A 20395-nucleotide genomic window follows, 5' to 3' on the forward strand; every position below is an offset into this window, starting at 1 on the left:
AAATACTTCTGTTGTCACAATCATGAGTTAGTCAATTATTCAGTTTATCAATTCAACTTTATTTGTTTAGCACCTTTCACACAGATGACAAAACTAAACAAGCAAAGAGAAAAAACTATGCTAAAACTACGATTAAAACTCAATAACATATTTAAAAAAAAAAAAAAGATTTAACATGATAATAAAATATGTTGTGTCCAGGGGATGGAGGGAGTTTATTGAAGTCTTCTTGGGCTCACATGGTAAATCATTTAAAATATAAACTTGATATTCAGTCTAAGGAAACTGGAAACTGCAGAGCAACAGAAGAACCAACAATATCTCCTTTTTTCTCCTTTAATGAGTCGACTCTACTGTGCTTTCAGACCAAAGAACTACAGACTCTTCACAACCTGCTCAAACTCTTGGTACAGGACCTCACCACACGGGTCAAGAAGGTTTCCTTCTCATTTCTACTCTGAAGATCACCTTCTCCTGCTCAAACTGCTGACAAATGTTTCTGCTGCTCTAAAGTCTGGTCTCCAGAACTTCCTAAAAACTCTCAGACTCTTCTGCTGCAGGTTGCTATGTAGAACTGTTCCAGAAAACCTCACTGAACCACATGGAGGGGCCTCAAGATAGTCGTCCAAATGAAACCGTACAAAAACCAAACTAGCACAACCCAAATGCTAAAGTCTCCTGCAGCCTACCAGAGAACCTCTGAGAACAGAGAATCAGGACAGGAACTCTTACCTTCTGGACAACCAACCTTGGTTCACAAACAAGAATACAGAATGTGTCTGACCAAAAACCTCTAAAGACTCACTACAGCCAAGATAAAGACACAACTCAGCTGCAGCAAATCCACTAATCACTGCACACATTAACACCATGTGCTAACTGTGGCTAAAGAACCACCTTTATCAGGACGACTATCCAGTACAAAGCCCCAAAACACACCAAGAAACACATTAAAGACGATTTTACTGCTGGAAGCTGCAAGCCAACGCCTAAAGAACAGAGTAAAGCAACGGAGCTAAACCCGGTTCCGTGGTGAAGAGAAGCAGAGGAAATGTTTGGCTGCAGCTAAATAAAGCAGGAAGACACTGAGCTGCTCAGGTGTTCCTGATAACACCAAGCAGCCACCTGGACAGCCAATAGGAACACAGCTTACTGGAAGTCCAGAGGGCTGGCTTAGTGAAGGAAATTTAATTTCAAGTTGAGGCAGAAAGTTAACAAAGAAAGTTGAAAACCACCTTCTGATACCTGAAATCTCTGAGTTTTCACACAAAGAACGCCTGAACATGTCAAACTGGTTCCATAGTAGAACCATCATTGTAAAAACGTCATAGTATGGTGTGTTGCTCAAAAAACATTAGGACCCGGCTGTCAGGGGACAAACATGTAAGAAACATGAGAACAGAGAGAACCCAACCAGTAGGTCACAGTTTATCATCATCTAATCATCTCCTGAAGTCCATATGGTGAGAGACATCAGTATCTGGTTGTTAATTTACCAGAGGATGCTTATAATCATGCTGATGTGGTCTGTACTCTACAGTATTTTAGTGACTCAATAAATGCCTAAGTCAACCCGCCCGGCCAGCAGCCTGATGGGTCCCCCCACATTAGAGCCGGGTTCTGCTCGAGGTTTTTTTCCCTGTTAAAAGGGTGTTTTCCTTGCCACTGTCGCCTTTTGGCTTGCTCTGGGGGTCAGGCATATGGGTTCTGTAAAGCGTCTCGAGACAATTTGACTGTAATTGGCGCCATATAAATAAAATTGAATTGAATTGAATTGAATTGAATTGAATTGAATTGAATTGAATTGAATAGTTTTTTTAAAAATGCGTTTTAGTTTTTAATAAACATTTAAGAGCCTATATGTAATCAATAAATGGCCTTTGCCTATCTTAAGAAAAATTCACTCAACTCTGATATGTTAACAGTACTAAATAAATCAATAAATACATGCATACACACATAAATAAGTTAATACATTAACTGTGTTAAGATAAGATTTAGATTTTTAAAAAAGTTGTTTATGTTTTTGCAGAATCCAGTATTGCTCACTGGTTGGTCATTACATTTTATTAGTTTGATTTCACTGTTTAAAATGATGCCACCTCTTTTCAGACAGAACCTGTGATAATAAAACAATACAAAATTAAAATTAAAGCTTTAAGTATGGCTAAATGCTTTTTTCAAAATTAAATATATCACTCCTTAGGTGGTAGTGGCCCCAAGTTCAGTTAAGTAGGAAAGATATTCACAGATTCGGACTTCCAGCATCAATAACTCATCAGATATAGGTTGTCAAAACATAAACGGTGCCTCTTTCCCATTGTTGCAAGGCAGACAATGTGCTACAAGCCCAGTTTTATCAAAAGTAGCTGTCTTTCAAGCTACAGGAATAACATTGGTGTCTATGGAGTGAACAGGGTCCGTCTGCAATTTGCAAAACTGCTGCAACAGTAAAGAGAGACAAATATTCAATAACTTCACTCTTATACATTGTAGTGTCACTAAAATCACTGCAGCCTTCAACTGGCTCCTGTTGACAAAGTGTTTTAACAGAAATGTAAATGCTGTAATTTGATTCTTTTAATGAACCATGTAACTTGAATGGATGTGATGCTGGTGTGACCACAGTGCACACGTCTGATGTTGCTCACAGTGGTCCAAGGAACGCTCAGGGAGTTTGTGTGTTTGCTCAGACTCATGAAAAATTACAGGGAACATTGGTTGGGAGGAAGATTTCATAGAACGTACCCGCTGTTTCAAAACCTTATCAAAGCTGACAAGCCGCTCAACCTCTAGGGTTTCATTTTGCATGTAGCTTTTTAGATTTTGACGGGCCTACATACACTTTTAGGGGTTACAAAACAGGCATGGAAAAAGCAAGATTACAATAGTTTATTGCAACTAGGAATGGATAAACAGCTGACTGTTGTGCAATATTGCAATTCAAAAGTGAAAGTAGCAGGCATTAATTCTGAACAGCACTTGTTTTGTTAGTGGTATACAGCTGCATGTGAAATAATAAACAATGTGAAGGATCAGTTTGCAATGTAGCACCACTGCTATTTTAAACAAAAGCATCGAAGATTCCCTGAAAGAGAAACATTTATCAGAATAAATCTCATATGATAAAAAAAATTGTGAGCACCGTGCCTTGTCTGGGTTAGTGGCTAATTCACAAGACAAAGCTTTAGTTATAAACAGGCTTTAAAAAGCTACTTTTACATAACAGGTTAAACATGAATCAAGCAGAAGCTAAATTCATTTTGTTTGATTTCTCCAATAAACACGAGAGGTTTATGGATGCTGCATAAGGATAAGGTTGTACCCAGTGTTTAAAGTGATTGAAAACATGTTACTATGAAATTACTCCAACACTGATGACTCCCAAAGTTCATACTTCCACCCATGGCTTCGTGTCATCTTGATTTGGATCAGGCTGCCTTCCTCTTGATGCTGAGCAGCTGAGAGCAGCTCTGCAGAGCCCAGTACAGCAGAGAGAGGGAGACAAAGGCCTGGACAAGACAGATAGAGAAGGTTAGGGTTAGAGGCCTCATGTTGGTGGATTTCATTCAGAATAAAGGCTGAGACACTTTGTGAAAGACTAAGAATTTGAACACATTACCAAACAAGCAGAAGTGATGACCTACGCTGTTAATTAAGCTCTAAAAAAAACGACAGCTGCAGTTTTGTGCTATAGAACAGACAGAAGCTGAAAATCTGTTCAAACTTCAGAGATATAGATTTGTAAAAAGTGTTAATGAGCTGACTGCTTGAATTTAAATTTTATTCAGTGTGGATATACTGGATTATCGATGTTTCGCTGAGATATTTCTCTAACCGTCAATTATTTTCTCAATTAATCTATTCTGTATATAGTCAATAAAATGTCAGACAATAGCAATTTCTCAGAGTAGAAGTTAATTTATTTATTTTATTAAATAAGAAGAAATCTACCAAATATTCACACTTTAGAAGTGTGGACCAATAAATGTAGCAGTTTTGGGCTTTAAAAATAACCATTAATAATTTTAACTTTTAGAAATCTGTTAGTAGTACTACTTTTACAGATATATTTGCCTTATCAAAGCCACAAAATAGTAACCTTTGAGGTCTGAGTTTGACTTTTTTCCTTGCACATTTCAATTAAATCAGGGATTATATATATAAATATATATATAAATATATATTTGCATGTAACGCTCTGATAAATCAGTTTTCATTTTGTTCAAGAGTCCTTAACCTGCCTCAAACTGCTGAGAGATTTATTCACTTATTCTACTTTACAGCATCAGTTAAATTGCAAGCTGCAAAGTGTTCTGCTAAAAAAAAGCAGGTTGGTTCATCACAACATTTAAAAAAAACAAAAAAAAAAAAAAAAAAAAACATGAGTGGTACTGGGATGATAACGTGAAGCTGAAAGTTAGTCCATAATGGAAAGAAAACAGTGAGAGGACTCAGATGGAGCCAGTCTCAGGATGATATAGAAAGTGGGCTCAGGGGTTAAGGAGCAGGTCTTCTCCCCCGATGCTCTCGCGACGAGGTCACAAGGGTCACAACCGAGAGGAAACTCGCTATTCGGATAGAAGAGAAGGAGGCCTCAGCCAGAAGCAGCCCTCGCCTCCACCCCTCGCTGCGTTCTGGCCCATAAACTACATCCTACACCGCAACTTAAGCCAAAACCAGACCGTTGTCCATCAGAGGCAAAAAAGCCTGATGGGGGGGAAAAAAAGTTCCCTTTCCTCGTGGACACGGCAGCTGTTTTCCTCTGAGAGACACAGAGAGAGTTGAGCTCTGCTTTTCTACCTCTCACTACCTGCTCTGATAACTGCCGCCCCGCTGAGAAAGAACGGGAGTTTAACCAAAAGATGAAACAAACGAATAGAGGGGTTTATTGATGGTGATTAGATTCTAAATACGTCTACACTCCTGTTTTTAAGTTTTCCTTCTACTGTTTCACTGCCCAGCACTGAACAGCATCACTTACACACCTGTAGTTTTAAAATCACACCACCTAACAGCATATAAAGCAGTTAAAATTAACTCCAGCTACGACAACTACACCATCAAAATGCTCATTATATTTTGATGCTACAATATTAAAAATAAATTATGATCTAAAACTACACACGTCATCATCAGTGTCAACTTTAATCATGTTTTATTGATGATACTAGTAGAATTTTACTGCAATAAAAATGCTTTTTACTTACAATGAAAGACTTACTGCGAAGTAGTAATAATTTTGCTTGCGTAAGAATTAAAACAACTCCTTCTACTTATTATGACAGAGAAGACAATAAGAGAATAAATTATAAAAGCAGTCACGTGTATGCAGTGCTTAAATAGTAATGAGCTCCTGGTCACCATTACCAAAAGTAGTAAAATATTTAGAATGTATTTCATCAGTCCATTTTTACTTGAATTACTTGCACATAAAAAAAATGAAAATCAAAATAAATCTGCACTCAATATATTGAATGAAATGAAATGAATCTCTGTGCAATTGTAGCAACAACAAAAAAAAACATCATATATTTCTGCATTTTTTATCAAGACAACAGAAATTGAAACGTGCATTTACTCAATTTGCTTTTTGGAGAACAACGAAGAAAGAGATTTCCATTCTTTAAAAATGAGTTACTCTTTCCATTATAATGTTAATAATGAAGAGATTGTTACTTTTAATGTTTCTGTTTTTGCATAACTAAAAAAAAAAAAAATCTGAATGTGGGTCAGAGAGCAGCATAGCTTTACTGCAAAAAAAACTGCAGTTGCCAGGTAATGCTATCCAATCAGAGCACCACAAAAGTATGGCCAGTTGGTTAATAAACTGCTTTAGACAATGGAAACTAGTTAAAGACAGTATGTTTTTCAACTGGATCTACACTATGAAAGATAGACAACAGGCAAATACGGTAAATCTGACAAAGATTGTTGAGACAAAAATGTTGGATTAAATGTATAAACCAGCAGTAAGTGAGACTGTTGTCAGGATTTTTCAATTTGATTCAATGCTTTCCTGTAGGATCATTTGCAGTAGGTTTGTTAGAGATTGTGTGTAGTGTAGAAGCTCAAATCAGGAATTTAAAAATCTTACTGGATAAACTCGTTTCACAACCAGCTCCTTGTTCCTGGTGAGTCTGCTAAATACAGTTTAAATGAGAGGCTAAAAGTCTAAATTCCCAAAAAGAAAAACAGATTAAAGACTGCAAATACGTGAAGTTGGATGGTGATAGACTGGGATTGAGAGCGAGGGCAGGCTTGGTAGAACCTCGCAAATCACATTTCAGCCAAACTCGAGGCCCAACCATGACAGAAGTTTCTATCAAAGCCGCATGTGGAGGGCACCTATTTTTCTCTGTTCCCATCCCTCCTCATTCGCCCCACTATGCTACATTTTAATAGACTCTGTAGGAAATCCATGTGGGACAGATTACATGGTGGAAGGAAGCAGGTTTGATCGTCTACAAATAAGCACTACATCCAGACAGCACTGGCTCCCAAAGTAGACATCTCAGCAGATCCACTCACACTCACTTTGTTTTGGGCAGAAGGCACTTCGTTAAGGGTAGTAATATGAAAAGCCACGAACATGTGGTTTTTGTAGTGTTTCCTGCTTCTTTGTTGACCTTTATTTACTCTGGGAAGACATGGAGGCTTTTACTCAGTACCAATGTGCTTCTGCACTCTGAGCTCCACTGAAATGCTTGAAGTCAAAATCAAGTAACTTGCTCAAGATCAGCTCAGTTACTTAAAGTTGTCAGCTAATTAGGTGCATTTTGCAATAAAATTGAGTTTCTTGAAAGTTATAATGTTCAGTTTTTGTTGGAACTGTTTTTGAAAGGTGTTATATGATCCAGTTTGAGGTACTGCTGACTACTGATGTGTTATACCGACACTAGTTTTTTTTTGTTGTTGTTGTAGGCTAAATAGCTGTAAATGTAAGGCAAGACTACATTTCTACAGAAACTGTGCTGTCCAATGCCATCACTCACAAGCCAAACATAGTTTTTGCACATAAATAGTAGCATGTATACGCTATTAAAGTAAGACAAGTCACAATCTATGAAAAAAAAATGTTATTTAGCATTTTTATGAGTAATAAACACTGAAAGAAGCACTTCATGGGCATTGCTAGGTTTTTGCACTTAAGCAAAAATTGTATAATCTTGCAATATTCAAATGTCCTGAATCCACAGGACATCCTTAAATTGCTTCCACTGAAAACACCAGTTAAGTTAGTAACATAACTGTTTCATATAGTTTGTTCCATTTCTCAGAGGAGAATTTAATCCTCAGTAAACAATGTCAAGAATCTGTTGCAACCTGAAAAAAATAAAATCTTCTGGATGCTTAGTGCTTAAATCATAGTGAAATATCACTGATCATTTAATGGGAGCTACTGGCAGTTTCCACATAAGACCATCTGTGTACTGACCTCCGAACCATATTGTTCCAACATTGCATTGCATTTTGGGTGTTATTGATAAATATGATGCATCAAGAAGATGTGCTAAACACCCCAGGGTGCACTTGGTAACAATCTTCCAGCCTTCAGCGGGTTAACATGGCAGAGGCTCGCTGTTCTCCAATGCAGCTGCACTCGTGATTGAAATGAAAACAAGGCAGAATGGCTGCTGTCAGACGTGTGATATATGACCTGTAATGGGATGTTTCCAGAGCTCCCTCTCCATATGGCTGCCTACAGTCCACCAGACCTGGCCTGAACTGTATCGGAAAATAATTCTGAGCGTTTTGTTTTAAACTGGCTGTACAGCCGGGGTGGGTGGAGTCTCTTGCATCAGGACATTGCTGAACTGCTGAAAATAATGGGCCTTGACCCGAGCATTATGAGTACTGATACACAAACAACAGACGGAAGTTTTAAGCAGAACTGCATCTGTATTTTCTTTTCATTCTTCTTTATGAGGATTTGGCTGATTTGCAATAAGCGACTCTCCTCGCCATGTGGATGTAAAGACAAAGGAAACCAGTGGTAGAAGCTAAAAAGCAGCTTCCTATATGTAACAAAGTATGCATGATGATCTATTTTGTGTCTCTTCACACTACTTTTCACTACATTTTTACAAGTGCATCACATCTAGTTGACAGTTTTAGCAGTTACATTGCAGGTCAAAGACTCTGCACACCCATACAGGTGTCTTCAGTTACATGTGCTGATCATACTTCTGGTCAGGTGTCTATTAGGTGGAGCAATGCATTGAATTTTCACCAAACTCTGCACTATGAATAATGTTTGTTCAAATTGCCCTGCTACAACTGGCACAACAAGACCAATAGAGGGTTGATGGAGATGACAATCAAGTAACAAATTAATTAGGCAAAATATAAACAGGTTGACACATTTAAAGGAAAAATTTGAAGCTTGACCCCTACAGTGAGGGGATCTGCTAGCTCTGCTGTGTTACAGGGGTCATTTTTCTGGCATGCTTTGGGTCCCCTTAGATGGAAGGGTCATTGCAAATCAATAAACACTGAATGGTTTGATGGAAATGATGGAAAATATACACTACGACCTTCACAATCACTAGATCTCAACTCAGCTCAACACCTATGAGAGATTTTTCTATCTATCTGACAGCGTTCACCATCACCATCAAAACACCAAATACCTTTAGAAGAACAGTGTTCCATCTCACCAGTAGAGACTTCAAGAATCAATGCCAAGGCACACTGAAGCTGTTCTGGCGATATGTGGTGGCCCAACACCTTACTAAGACACTTTTTGTTGGTTTTTCCTTAATTTGTCACCCAACTGTAAGTGAAACCACCTGTATTTGTGGACCAAAAGTGCTATAAAAATTATAGGTACGTTTATATTATATGATGCATCACTACCAATTAAGCTGCCAAACAGTAAGTAGTAGCATATGCTCTTCGCATCAGTAGTTACAAATTAGTAATGCCAATAATTTAACACTGACATGGTCCGCATTTCATAAGGCATGCACTTACTTAATACCTTTAATTTCGATTTGATTTGATTTTCTGATAATCCTTACATTCTTTTACTGAAAGGTGAAGTCAGCAATTCTAATCCAGTACTTTTTTGTCCAATTCAGCGAAAAATCCTCTCACCGTCCACCTGCTGTCCATTCTATGTGTGTGCTGGAAAAATAATCTGGTGTCGGTACACAGCCACTCCCATAAACAGGAAACAAACCAAAGGACTTGGACCCTGTCTCCACAACATTCCATTCCTATACAACTAAAATTCATTCTCAATTATGTTTTGAGCTCAACTCTAAAATTATGTTTGCTGTGTACTATGACCATCAACACACTTTCCCCATTTATTGTATTGCTTTACTGTCACCCCTTTTCAGCCAACCAATCATATATGGTACGAGACTGATCACCCTGGTAACCCAGAAAATGCAGATGAAGCTTCAAGCATGTTGTAAAAGGGTCATATGTTCATGCTTGCAGGACATCTTTCCCCAGAACTGCAAACTTAATCTTCAAACAATATTTGGTATTCATCTTATTTAAGTAGAAGATCTAAATACTTCTCCTCCCAATAACTGAAATAAAAGAGCTTCTTCGTGCACCGGATCATTGCTGAAGTCTGGAATAAAATCAGTTCAAACTCAGTTATTCCTTATAAAAATACCAGTATTTTCTGTTGAAGTCTATAAAACCAAAAAACGTGAGCCTAGCAAAACAGATAATCTAAGATAAAAGAAAAAAATGTGCATGTCCACCTACAGAGATGCACTGTATGCACATCTACACAGTGAGAGACACTGCACACAGTAAATTTTCTGGTAGATATACATGTACACACACACACACAGCTTTTTGCACGCACAGTTGTACACACGTACACCTGCACATGTGCACAAAAACATGTGTACCTTCACACACACGCACACACGGAGGACTTCCTGTCTGTTCATTATGAGCAGATATACAGTCTCTGGGCTTGGGTTGTTTGAGCAGACTCAGGAAGGATACGCTGAGCTGGTTAACATCCCACCAGAGAGTCACAGCAGTGCCTAGCTTGTAGCACTGCCATGAGAAATATCGCTGTTCCACTCCCACGCACACACACACGCAGACATAGTGCAGCCAGACAAAACACATGTGAAACGGCAGTTGCTGCTTGGTGAAAGTGTAGCAAAAACACAAAGTAGTCTGATGATACGCCAGTTTGGAGGGATACAGTTGTTTAGACATTTTTCTTCTCACATCTGGTACTTGCTGTCATCAACCATGTGTCAGTTAGAAGGTCACATGAAAGGTCAGCAGCGACTCATCCAGACCACTGTGCCATTGAAAACACAAGAAAAAAACCCAGAGGACACCCGTTTTCATATATCTACAATGCACTTCAGACCCCAGCAGCTTGGCACCACTTCAGCCTCAATAAGAGAAGTCTTCACCTCATCATTAACCATGGTTCCCTGGGTGGCCACATTGGGGGAGTTGCCGGTAAAGAGGCGGAAATGTAGAAGCTGAGGTATTCAGCAAAAGTCCAGAGAAGGGGATGAAAGCACAAAGTCTGTAGAACAGACAGGAGGTTAAATATGTTCTTGCAAAATAAAGCCCCTGTTTGTATTTTAATGGAGCAAAGAGAAGACGTCTGGGTCCACTGTGAATTAGTTCAATGGATTCCTCTGAGAAGAAGTACAGATGAAGGAGTCTCCAAGGCCCTGTAAGAGGTGTATCTTTACCCCAACTCCTTCAATCCACCCACTGAATTTTATAAAAACTCAAACAGTCTCTGTTGTACATTCCTACTGTGGAGTTTGGAGCCAACTGCTCTCAGAGCCATTCTGTTTTCCTGCCACATGTGTGGCTTTCTGGCTAGGCACATCCAAAGAGGCAGTAATCAACAACAATCAGCTCAATGATCAGAAAAAATGTCTATCTCTGTCAGCCTGAGCCAAGGCTCTGGCACAGCCACAAAACTGGCAAACAAAGATCCACTGCCAATTTTAAGTTTATTTAACTAACACAATGTGCAGAAAATCGGAAACAGGATCAGATCTTATCTTTATAGAACAAGAAAAACAGCAAAGTAAAAAAAGTGACATTCAAGAATTTGGCAGGAAAATGAGACCGAGAAGGCAAACAAAGTTGACATGAGGCAGTAAATTAACTGTCCAAAGAAGATGAGCAGCTCAACTTGCTGTATCAAAAAGAGAAGCAGGTCAGGACCTCAGAGAGGAAGAAATCTGTCACAGTAAGAGGGAGCACAAACTACATGGATGTCTTTGCCAGTGAAGCACCAGCCGCAGCAGTTGAGTAGAATTTAAGGTTCACAGAGCAGGTACAATCAACAGAAGCAGTCTAAGGATGATAACGCAGGAGACATATTTTTGCTTCCCATTTAAAACAATTTCTGTAAACAAGATCAGCTGTGTGACATAAATCATATATGAGAGGTTTCAGTGGCATAACGCTGCCTGCTCAGATGGCTGTGCACCTAAATTCAAAGGCTTTGAGAGTGACAATGAGATCTAGAGCAGTAAGGCAGAGTGGACTGAAGGGCTCAAGATGGTTTCAGTGCAAATCCATGTGACATCTCTCGTACCGCGACAATGATTTACTTCAACTCCATAGTGGCTGCTGGTGGCACGTCCACAGTAAACACACAGGAAGGCTGCTGTTGAAGGAGAACGCTACTGTTTTTTGCTGAAACCTTTACAGGTCTTGTACGCTGATCAGTCACAACATCAAAAACACTTACAGATAAGTGAATAACATTGATTGTATCATTAGAATGCAATGTTGCTTTGGGTGTTTGTTGGGTCCCACCTACATATTGTTGAAGACCAAGCGCACCTTCTTGTGGCAACAGCAACCCTGGACAGCAACAGCTTCATTCAGTAAGACAATGTGCCGTACCACACCACAAAAACTGAAGAACACAACAATGACAATTACCCATTTTTTTCCCCCTGAAGCCACTTGGCTTGCCCGTCAGCTCTTTAGAGAGGCACAAGCCAGGTCCGTGAGTCAGCCGAAATAAAATGACTTTAAACTGCAGGTGCACACTTGAATTTTCAAAGCCCAGCATGAGAAATGTGTAGTGGACCTTAACATGTGGTTTGGCTTAGATGGCAGTGCAGGCCCCTAAAAGTCTATAGGAGTTCAACATGAAGGTCCAGAAAGAGAAAAATTTTTGTGAGTGGAATAGCTGACTAATACACAGGATCAATAACATCACAGATGCTGACCTTATTAAGGAGGCTGGGCGATGTGTATGGTCCAGTTTAACCGTCTGGACCCTGAAACCCTCCACTGGCGTTTACATTTTCCATCAGTCCTTCAACTAATCATGTGTGACTTGGGTTTCGTTTAGGAAGAACAACCAAGTCTAAGCTTACAATTAGGATATTTCATCAAAATCTTTTTACTGTGCCTGTCTCATTTTAAATGTGTAAAAATGAAACCTTTTGAAGTAACCAGATTTATTAAGAACAACTGTGAAACCATGACTGACTGAGCTGTGACCAATAATCTAACAAAAAATCAGGCTAAACAGCAGGCTGTGGTTGCACAGAACAGATAGAAAAAAGATGAAAACAAATGTAAATATGTAAGTAGTTAAATACTGATATATGTAATGCCACCAATTTTGTGATTTGTAACACTTGTGGGCAATTAGAAAATGTTAAACATGTTGAGTCCAGTTTTTTCACTTAAAAAAAATCATAGAAGATCAACTTTAGTTTCTTGATTTATGGCATTATAACTGTCTCAGACATCTTTGAGCTGTTTCCACTTTTTGCCAGGGATGTGCTGTTGCCATAGATGTGTGGGACTTAATGTTGCAGTGAAAAATGAGCCCACAGTGAGAAAAAATGTGACAGGAGCAAAAAATAAAAAATAAAAAATTGACAAACTGCTTGGAGTTCGGAGAATTAAATGTTACTTCTTAGTGCCTCTGTAAAATTATGCGTTCCTGCTCTTGAATGGCACGTGGACAGTGTTCATAGGAGCATTTCTATCTAAAATGTTTTACAATTTGCCTTTTACTCACCCATTTGCAAACCAAAAGCAGTGTACTATAATGTAAAGTACAAGGAAAACCGCTGGATACTGGAGAGGAGGTGGAAGATTCCAAGCTTGAGGCTTAGGCAGCAATGCTGCTTATCCACCAATACCCTGAGATTAGGTATTGTATTCCTGTCTGCTCCCAAGAAATATGCAACCTCGGATCGTTTCATCACACTTCGTCAATCGATTCTTTGTCAGTGTAAAAGATATTCATTGGTGGAGCTGTAATCTACGCAGTTTCTCTGTGATAAGACAGCAGGCAATGTGCTTATTGTGATTTGGTTCTTGTGTGACAGTGGCTACTCAAAGTTTTATAACTTCAGATTTGAAGTCTGTCCAAACTGAAACCCCCCACTGCTCACAAATCCTGGCAACGGGAGACACTTCCCAGCTAGATCCTGTAGCTTGAACTATTGTGAAAAAAGGACCATGAAGAATTTCATTTTACTACAATATCACATGTGTGATTGTTAGCCAGTAAGCCAATGAGCGTGGCTGAGGAGAGCTTAATAAACTGAGTGGGGAGCGATGAAAGCTTGCACTGCAATAAAGATAGCTAAATTAATAAGCCTTCATTCAGAACTATCTTGAAATATTTTACAGTAAAAATCTTTGAGTTCTTTATATTTAAACTTTATGACTTGGCATCTTTTATCAATTCTGATGTTTTGAATTTGTGAGCAGACGTCTCTGGAAACTGGCGTTACATTTCTGTGAAATCAGCTTTATATGCATTTTAGAAGAGAGAGAAATAATACACTAAGAAAAAAAAACAGAACAGCGTCAGGTTCAATAAGGTTCACATGCTGGCTATGAAGCTGTATCACAAACTGGATGACTGTTGTGTTTCACTCATGAATTAAAGCACAGATAGGAAGACAAATCTCAGAGAAAGTCAGTGTTGGCCACAGAACCTAATCCCACAACAGCCAAACTAAATACAGCTAGAAACCTCCCTGAGGACCACTTTCTGTTAGATTTCCATAGCTTTACCTGGCAAATGGTTTGACAACATAAACCAAGCGGTTACTTTTTGACGGGCACGATCCCCTGCACATTGAGTGATAATATTTCACACTGTGTATGCTCGACCACCCCGCTGTTTACTCCAACGGAACAGTCCTACCCAGCATTTCTCTTTCAAATCCCTCCATTTTCTCCCTGGGAGGAGATTTCCTTTCCTTTCCATTCCTGTGAGCTCTCAGATGATGTCATGCTCGCTGAGTTTCCACAGCTCCAAACAAGCCTGTTAACCTCAGCGCTGCCTCTTGCTACCACACATTCCTGCTTCAAAAGAAGAGGCCGCTAACCTCTCGCACCTGAGTTTTGGCGAGTGAAACGACACACTCAGATAACTGCGACCTCTCACCGTTTGCTGTCTTATCTGCCTGCTCGTGGCTACGATGCTGGGAAAGACAGGGTGGGATTTGTAATTTTTACAGACAGGGCAGGTGATGTGTGAAAGATAAAGTCAGTTTGTGCTGAGGCACTGCCTTTGTGTTTGACATCAACTTAATAATATTGTTCTGACCTCTTCTTGTGGCCACGGATCATTTATCTTTCCCTTCAAATGCCTGACAGAAAAGGGCTCTTGTGAGATCAAAAAACAGTATCAGCACAGAGATGAAAAGATGGAAAATCTAATGGGGTTTGAAAACAATTTTAATTTTTTTTTTTATATATATGTATTTTGGAATCAAAAGGATTACATAGATTTAGATTTGCTTCTCATGTGTCAAACTTGCATGAGCTAATATACCACTTCTTAAGCTCTTTTATTGCAAGGAAACATTTCAGTCAGATTGTAAAAGAAAAGCAAAGTAGACCATGTTAAAAACCTCCCCGGCTTTTTATTATTTTATTTGGGTGATTTTTGCTTTTTTTCCGACCATAAAACAGGAAAACTGACAGAAAGAATTAGCAAAGAAACCAAAGAATACCAAATAAAGTTTTTTCTTTATTTTAATTTAAAACTGGTGATATAGCTAGTACCAAAGCCAGCAGGAATCGTTGAGATGCTTTCTCTTACTCAGCCAAAGACAGGTGTATTTTTATGAGCGCTCCTCTTAAATTACTGTGACTTCACTACCAGTTAGTGGCCTTTTGAGAGAATAGCTGCATAATTACTCTGGGATATACAGCACTGTGTCTATGCTCGGCTCTGCAGCTTGTTTCACTGTGCCTTCAGGCTAAACCAGGGGCCGCCACAGCACACAACCATGTGTTACATCATTACAGTCCAAACTCCACAAGTGGCCCCCTGATAGCACACAGAAATACATATGGACACACACATAGACTGATGGTAGATGGAATAATACCAGATATTATAATGCAATCAAACCGAAGAGCTCTGCAGAGGAGAATGTTTTTTTGAAACATTGTCAGGAAGGTGCTGATTCAGGTAACTGCTGAGATGATGGTATCTTGTCTTGTGGTGCAAAGAGTGACAATTATGGTCACTGACCTATTAGTTATTTTCTTATTGTGTTATTTTTAGATATTTATTTCAGCAACAGAAAACAAACTTTTTAATCAATCATATCTTTCTCCCTTCTTAATTCTTTTTCAAGCAAAATAGCAATCAATTCCTGATTACAGCTTCTCAAATGCAACAGCAAGTGGCTTTTGTAAACTAAATATTTGGGATTTTGAACAAAACAAGATATTTAAAAATGTCACTTTTAGCTAAGCGCATTCTTAGTATTTTCATCCAACCTAAAGGAAAACAAGAAAATTACTACCAGATTAAAGCTGGGGTAGGTATATTTTTGGGCAAAAAAGTGGGCAAAAATTCCATAATAGGCTTTTAGTATATTGCAATTCCAATGATCTGAGATGAAAACAAGACTTCTGCACCTCCTTTTGACTCCATTCTCAGGCTTCAGAAAATCTACGATTGTGACAGGAGACTTCCGGTAATCCCAGACCTATAACTCAGATTGTTTTAGATGGTATAAAGAACAGCAATGTCGGAGGTGGAAGTATGATGTGGTTGTGCAATGTGTCAGCCCAGTGTTACTGCTGTTATACTTTTTACGCAAGAATGCAAAGGTCTACGTGACATAAATTTTGTCATTTCCTCAAGTCTGTGCAGACCACTCCATAGACATCTGCCCAAAATGTGTATTTATATTGCCCATGCGGTGACTGTGTTACCAGGGTTGTACTACGAATGCTTGACAGTAGAATTCATGCACAGAGTACACAGATGCAATTGACAGCACATGTATGAAACAGGAAGCTGCAAGCAAACTCTCGCAGGCGAGAAAAGTAGCACAACAACAACAACTACGTGTGCATGGTATCCATAGCTGTCTGTGTGCACGCCTGCCAGGGAGTATAATTCAGGTAATAGACGAATTAGAGGACTTAGAGAAGAGGGTGGGTATTAAAACCCATGTGCAACCACAAGTGAATACTGATTAATATCTTGATTCATTTTTTTGAATGTTTTCAGTGGATTGTAACAGTTTTGCATTTTTTCCCTCAGATTTCTGCATGCTACAGCTTTAAGCAACAATGAAGGTAATCATTAGCTGCAGACTCCATTTTTCTGAACACTACCATCCAACCAACAATCTCAGCAGCTAAACTATTCAGTTGAAGTTTGGTTGAAGGGGTGTATTAGCAGTCTGCAGGCTGGAGGGCTCAAACTCAAAAGCAATTCACTGTTCATTGTTAAATGAGCTGATGCCTGCTTTGCCTCCAAACTATGACTATTGTTGATTTTTTTTTTCATAAAATGGCTTTCCACATTATGTCATAAGCAAAATATATTTGTTACAGGCCCTGGCTGGCTTCAGCTGGCGTACTGTGAGCTCCATTTGCTGTTGATTTTGCTTGTCTGAAAACTTGCTAAATGTAGTGACAAAGATGCCAAATGGGCAACCGAGCATGTATGACTGTATCAACTCAACAACTAATCACATTACTGACCTGAAGACTTGAAGTTAAACGTACTCCAGTCATTCTAGGCTACTGCTTGTGCAGTGACAGTATCTTTAATAGTCTTCTTCAACAAAGACAAAACTGCAAGACAGTAAAACACACAACTTCTCTCTCTGGGGTTCGTATCAGTCTTCCTGTGAAAATATCTGCAAGAACTAAACTCAGTAAGAGTGAGCATGGCATGAGTAAAAAAGGAACTTAAATGTTACATTACAGCTGTAAAAAAAATCAAAGGGAAATAATGGCAAAATTCTGCAGCAGTCCAAAAAAACATGTACTGGCACATTGAGCTATATTGTGTAAATACACAACATAAATGAGCCAAATAAACTTGCATGATTGACAGATGAGTAAAATAAATATGGCTACAGTGAAAATCACAGCAGTCTTTGTTTTTCAAATTTTCTTGCCCAGTGGCTTAATAAACAGTCATGTAAATCTGATAAATTAGCCAAACTGATGCTAGCATATTAACAGATTTATCAAAATCTGCATATTTAAGTACTAACTACAGTAAAACAATACCTAAAATATAGGGTTTAATTTATAAACTCTACAGCTATGACATAGTTAGAAAAGAAGTTAATTTTGTAAATGTCCTGGCCAACACGTATCTTGGTGGTAATCTATATAAAATATATGTATAAAAGCAAAACTTAACTAATAGCGCACACACTCACCAACACACACATCAAGCTGCTTGTTGCGCAGACAGCTATAACCTCGTTCAACCCCACCCCCTGCTCCCCCAGTCTCACTCATTCACACACACGGTTACCAGCCTCGTCTCGTCTGCAGCAGCGAGGCCTTCATGTGAGCCGCACAGACGTGGGTTTTGGCGGGCGAGTAGGCGGCTGGGAGCAAGAGGCAGCCCTGGTTTACAGGTCAAGCCTGCAGCTTTACAAGGGAAATCTCCAGAGCCACTATAAATACCACTGTGAGCTTTAAGGGTGCAGTATATCACACAACTGGTTTTGAAGGACCACAAACCGACCTAGTTTTTGTACTTTTTTTTGTAGTCCCCCCCCTCCTCTTTTTCCCAAATGTACAGTGAGCCTGAATACAATTAAATGTGAATTTCCCCTTCTCCATTTCGAGTGACTGTTAATTGATTGGCTCGACTTCAAAACATGCCCACCCCCCTCCGGTCCCCCCAACAAAGAGTCAGCCGTTCCCCTCACGCGTCAGGCCCATATATCATTAAAGTACCTTAAAAAGTTTGGGGGTGGTTTCACCATTTTTCCCTTTGCTGTAGTTCTGAACAAAGGGCACAAATATGTCAGGAACCATTTCAAGTAAATTGTGAGGATTTTCAATGAGCCCCACCTGCAAGTAAGACATTTATTCAGCTCAACCTGATGTACTGCGACTTGAAATGAGGCCTAATGATTTGCTTAAGGAAACGGCTGCATAAAACTTACAGCTCAGTCAAAGTGACACAGCCATGCAGCATGTGCAGCATAAATCAACACGGTCTCAAGCTGATACGGTATGCACTTCGTTTTAGACAGGGCTTTAAAAAATTATAATTCATTCAGTTTTATTTCATTTTATGGTGAGAAAAAGAAAAAGGTGGGAAAGCCTCGAGTTGTCATTTGAACACCTGAGCAGCACAGATGTGGAGTCAGAGGACATAAAAGCAGCGATTGCAAATCTCACATGCAAATCTCATCAGCCAGCGCTAGTTAGCAGCAGACGACACTAATTGGTTCCAGAAGTGTTGCTCTCATTCACACTAGCTGAGATGGCAAGCAGTGAGTGCGAGCAGAACGAGGGAGAAACCAGAAGAAAAGAAAAAGGGAGTTGGAGTGAGGGAGGGCGAGTAATGAGAGGTCAGCCGCCTTCTACAGTTGGGTTGCCAGAGCCAGAGAGGCACGCCAATTTTATGGTCAATTGGGCGACGCATCTGGACTCATAGATCACAGGACTGCAGGGGTGGACTTAGCACCCAGCTCACACACATTTCACAGTTCACACACACAAAACAGACCACACAACACACACAATCGCAGGCAAGCAGGCTGCACACACCAGGGAAACATGATACTGTCAAGGAAACATATGAAGATTTTCACATGCACACTTTTAATTTCACATTTTCCCCCTGACGATGATTTCATGATTTGAGGATTTCTCTGTGTTATACTGGCAACACTCAGTCATCCTATTAAAACATATCACCACTGACATGAAAAATTATTCATCATATTTTCTTTCCAGTACTTTCCACAGTTACAAAGATCTGGAAGCTTGGTTTCAATACACTGCCAAACTTTTCAGATTCAATTAACGCCAAATAAAATACCCTTAAGATTTAACTTTGAATAAGTGTGTAGTTACAAAGAAAATATCACCACAAGACAAAAACTAATTAGCAAGTAGCCTGAGATCGATTTGTGCTCATGTATGCATGCTTTTATACACTGTATACCCAGTCTTCATTCTATGCCCTGACAGCAGGCTACTTAGGTGCTGTTTGGTTGACTTTGTGTTCTTCATGTTTAGACAGATTCAATGTAGCACATAATGTACTTTGGACACAAACTGGGTCTCTGGTTCATGCTCAATTATGCTTTAATAGAGGAGAGTACACAAAGGGCCAAACTCCGTATTAATCCAAATGAATAAAGGATTTCCACAAAATGTAATTACAGGGAAAAATGATATGGAAAGAATTTTGGAAAATGTTTTGAATGGACATTCAAATGTCAGTTCAATTCTATGTAGAAGTCGTCAACTCAGTGAAGGTCATCATATTGGCATCATATCAAAATGATTGTAGGTGGTATAAGACAAAGGGGGCATAGGGTATTAAACAAAGCCAATTGAAGGTCATGTGACATGATTGAAAGGTCTCTGACTGCTACTTAATGGAGGCTTGGAGGTTAGATAGTTTTGCCAACTTCTGTTTCCGTGAGCTCTGAACTTCAACTGTTCAGCCAAAACAAGCAAAATGGGCCAAATATAGAAAACTGAATCTACAGTTTCATGACATCTGAGCAAACACTGTCTGCAGATGAAGATCATGTCCTGTGATCAAATGCTTGCACAGATACTGTAAGGAACTTGAGGTCAATGTTTTTTTGCCAAATCCTAAATCCTGTCAGCAAACATTACTGCTTTGACCACAGTGTTATGGCCAGTGTTATTATCTTACCGCTGCAGTGCCACTTGAAGCCATCACAGTTTTGCTCATATGTGTGCTCTAATAATCCATCGGAAACCGTGTCTTTTGTTTTCATTGGCGACCGCCAATATCTGCAGCTGAAAAAACAACTTCACTGTAGCTAATTATTGTTAATTCCATGAGCTGGCCAAACTATAAATTCAACTCCTGGCTGTTGCCTGGTTAACGTGGTTTCTGCAGGCCAGTGTCAGTAGTATTTACACTCAGTCAAAGATGGTTTGGTTGAAA

The 20395-nt window shown here is 39.3% G+C and overlaps 1 protein-coding gene across 1 annotated transcript in view; it reads right to left on the bottom strand.

The window, feature by feature from the left end:
- Positions 1–2877: 2877 nt before the first annotated feature.
- Positions 2878–20395, bottom strand: part of agmo (alkylglycerol monooxygenase) — a 61407-nt gene continuing 43889 nt past the window's right edge. The window contains exon 13 of the mRNA XM_023299745.3: positions 2878–3512. Coding sequence (XP_023155513.2) covers positions 3432–3512 — 81 coding nt within the window. The 3' untranslated portion in view covers positions 2878–3431. The remainder of the gene's footprint in view (positions 3513–20395) is intronic.

This window comes from Amphiprion ocellaris, chromosome 9, assembly GCF_022539595.1.
Source record: "Amphiprion ocellaris isolate individual 3 ecotype Okinawa chromosome 9, ASM2253959v1, whole genome shotgun sequence".
Classification (NCBI taxonomy): Eukaryota; Metazoa; Chordata; class Actinopteri; family Pomacentridae; genus Amphiprion; species Amphiprion ocellaris.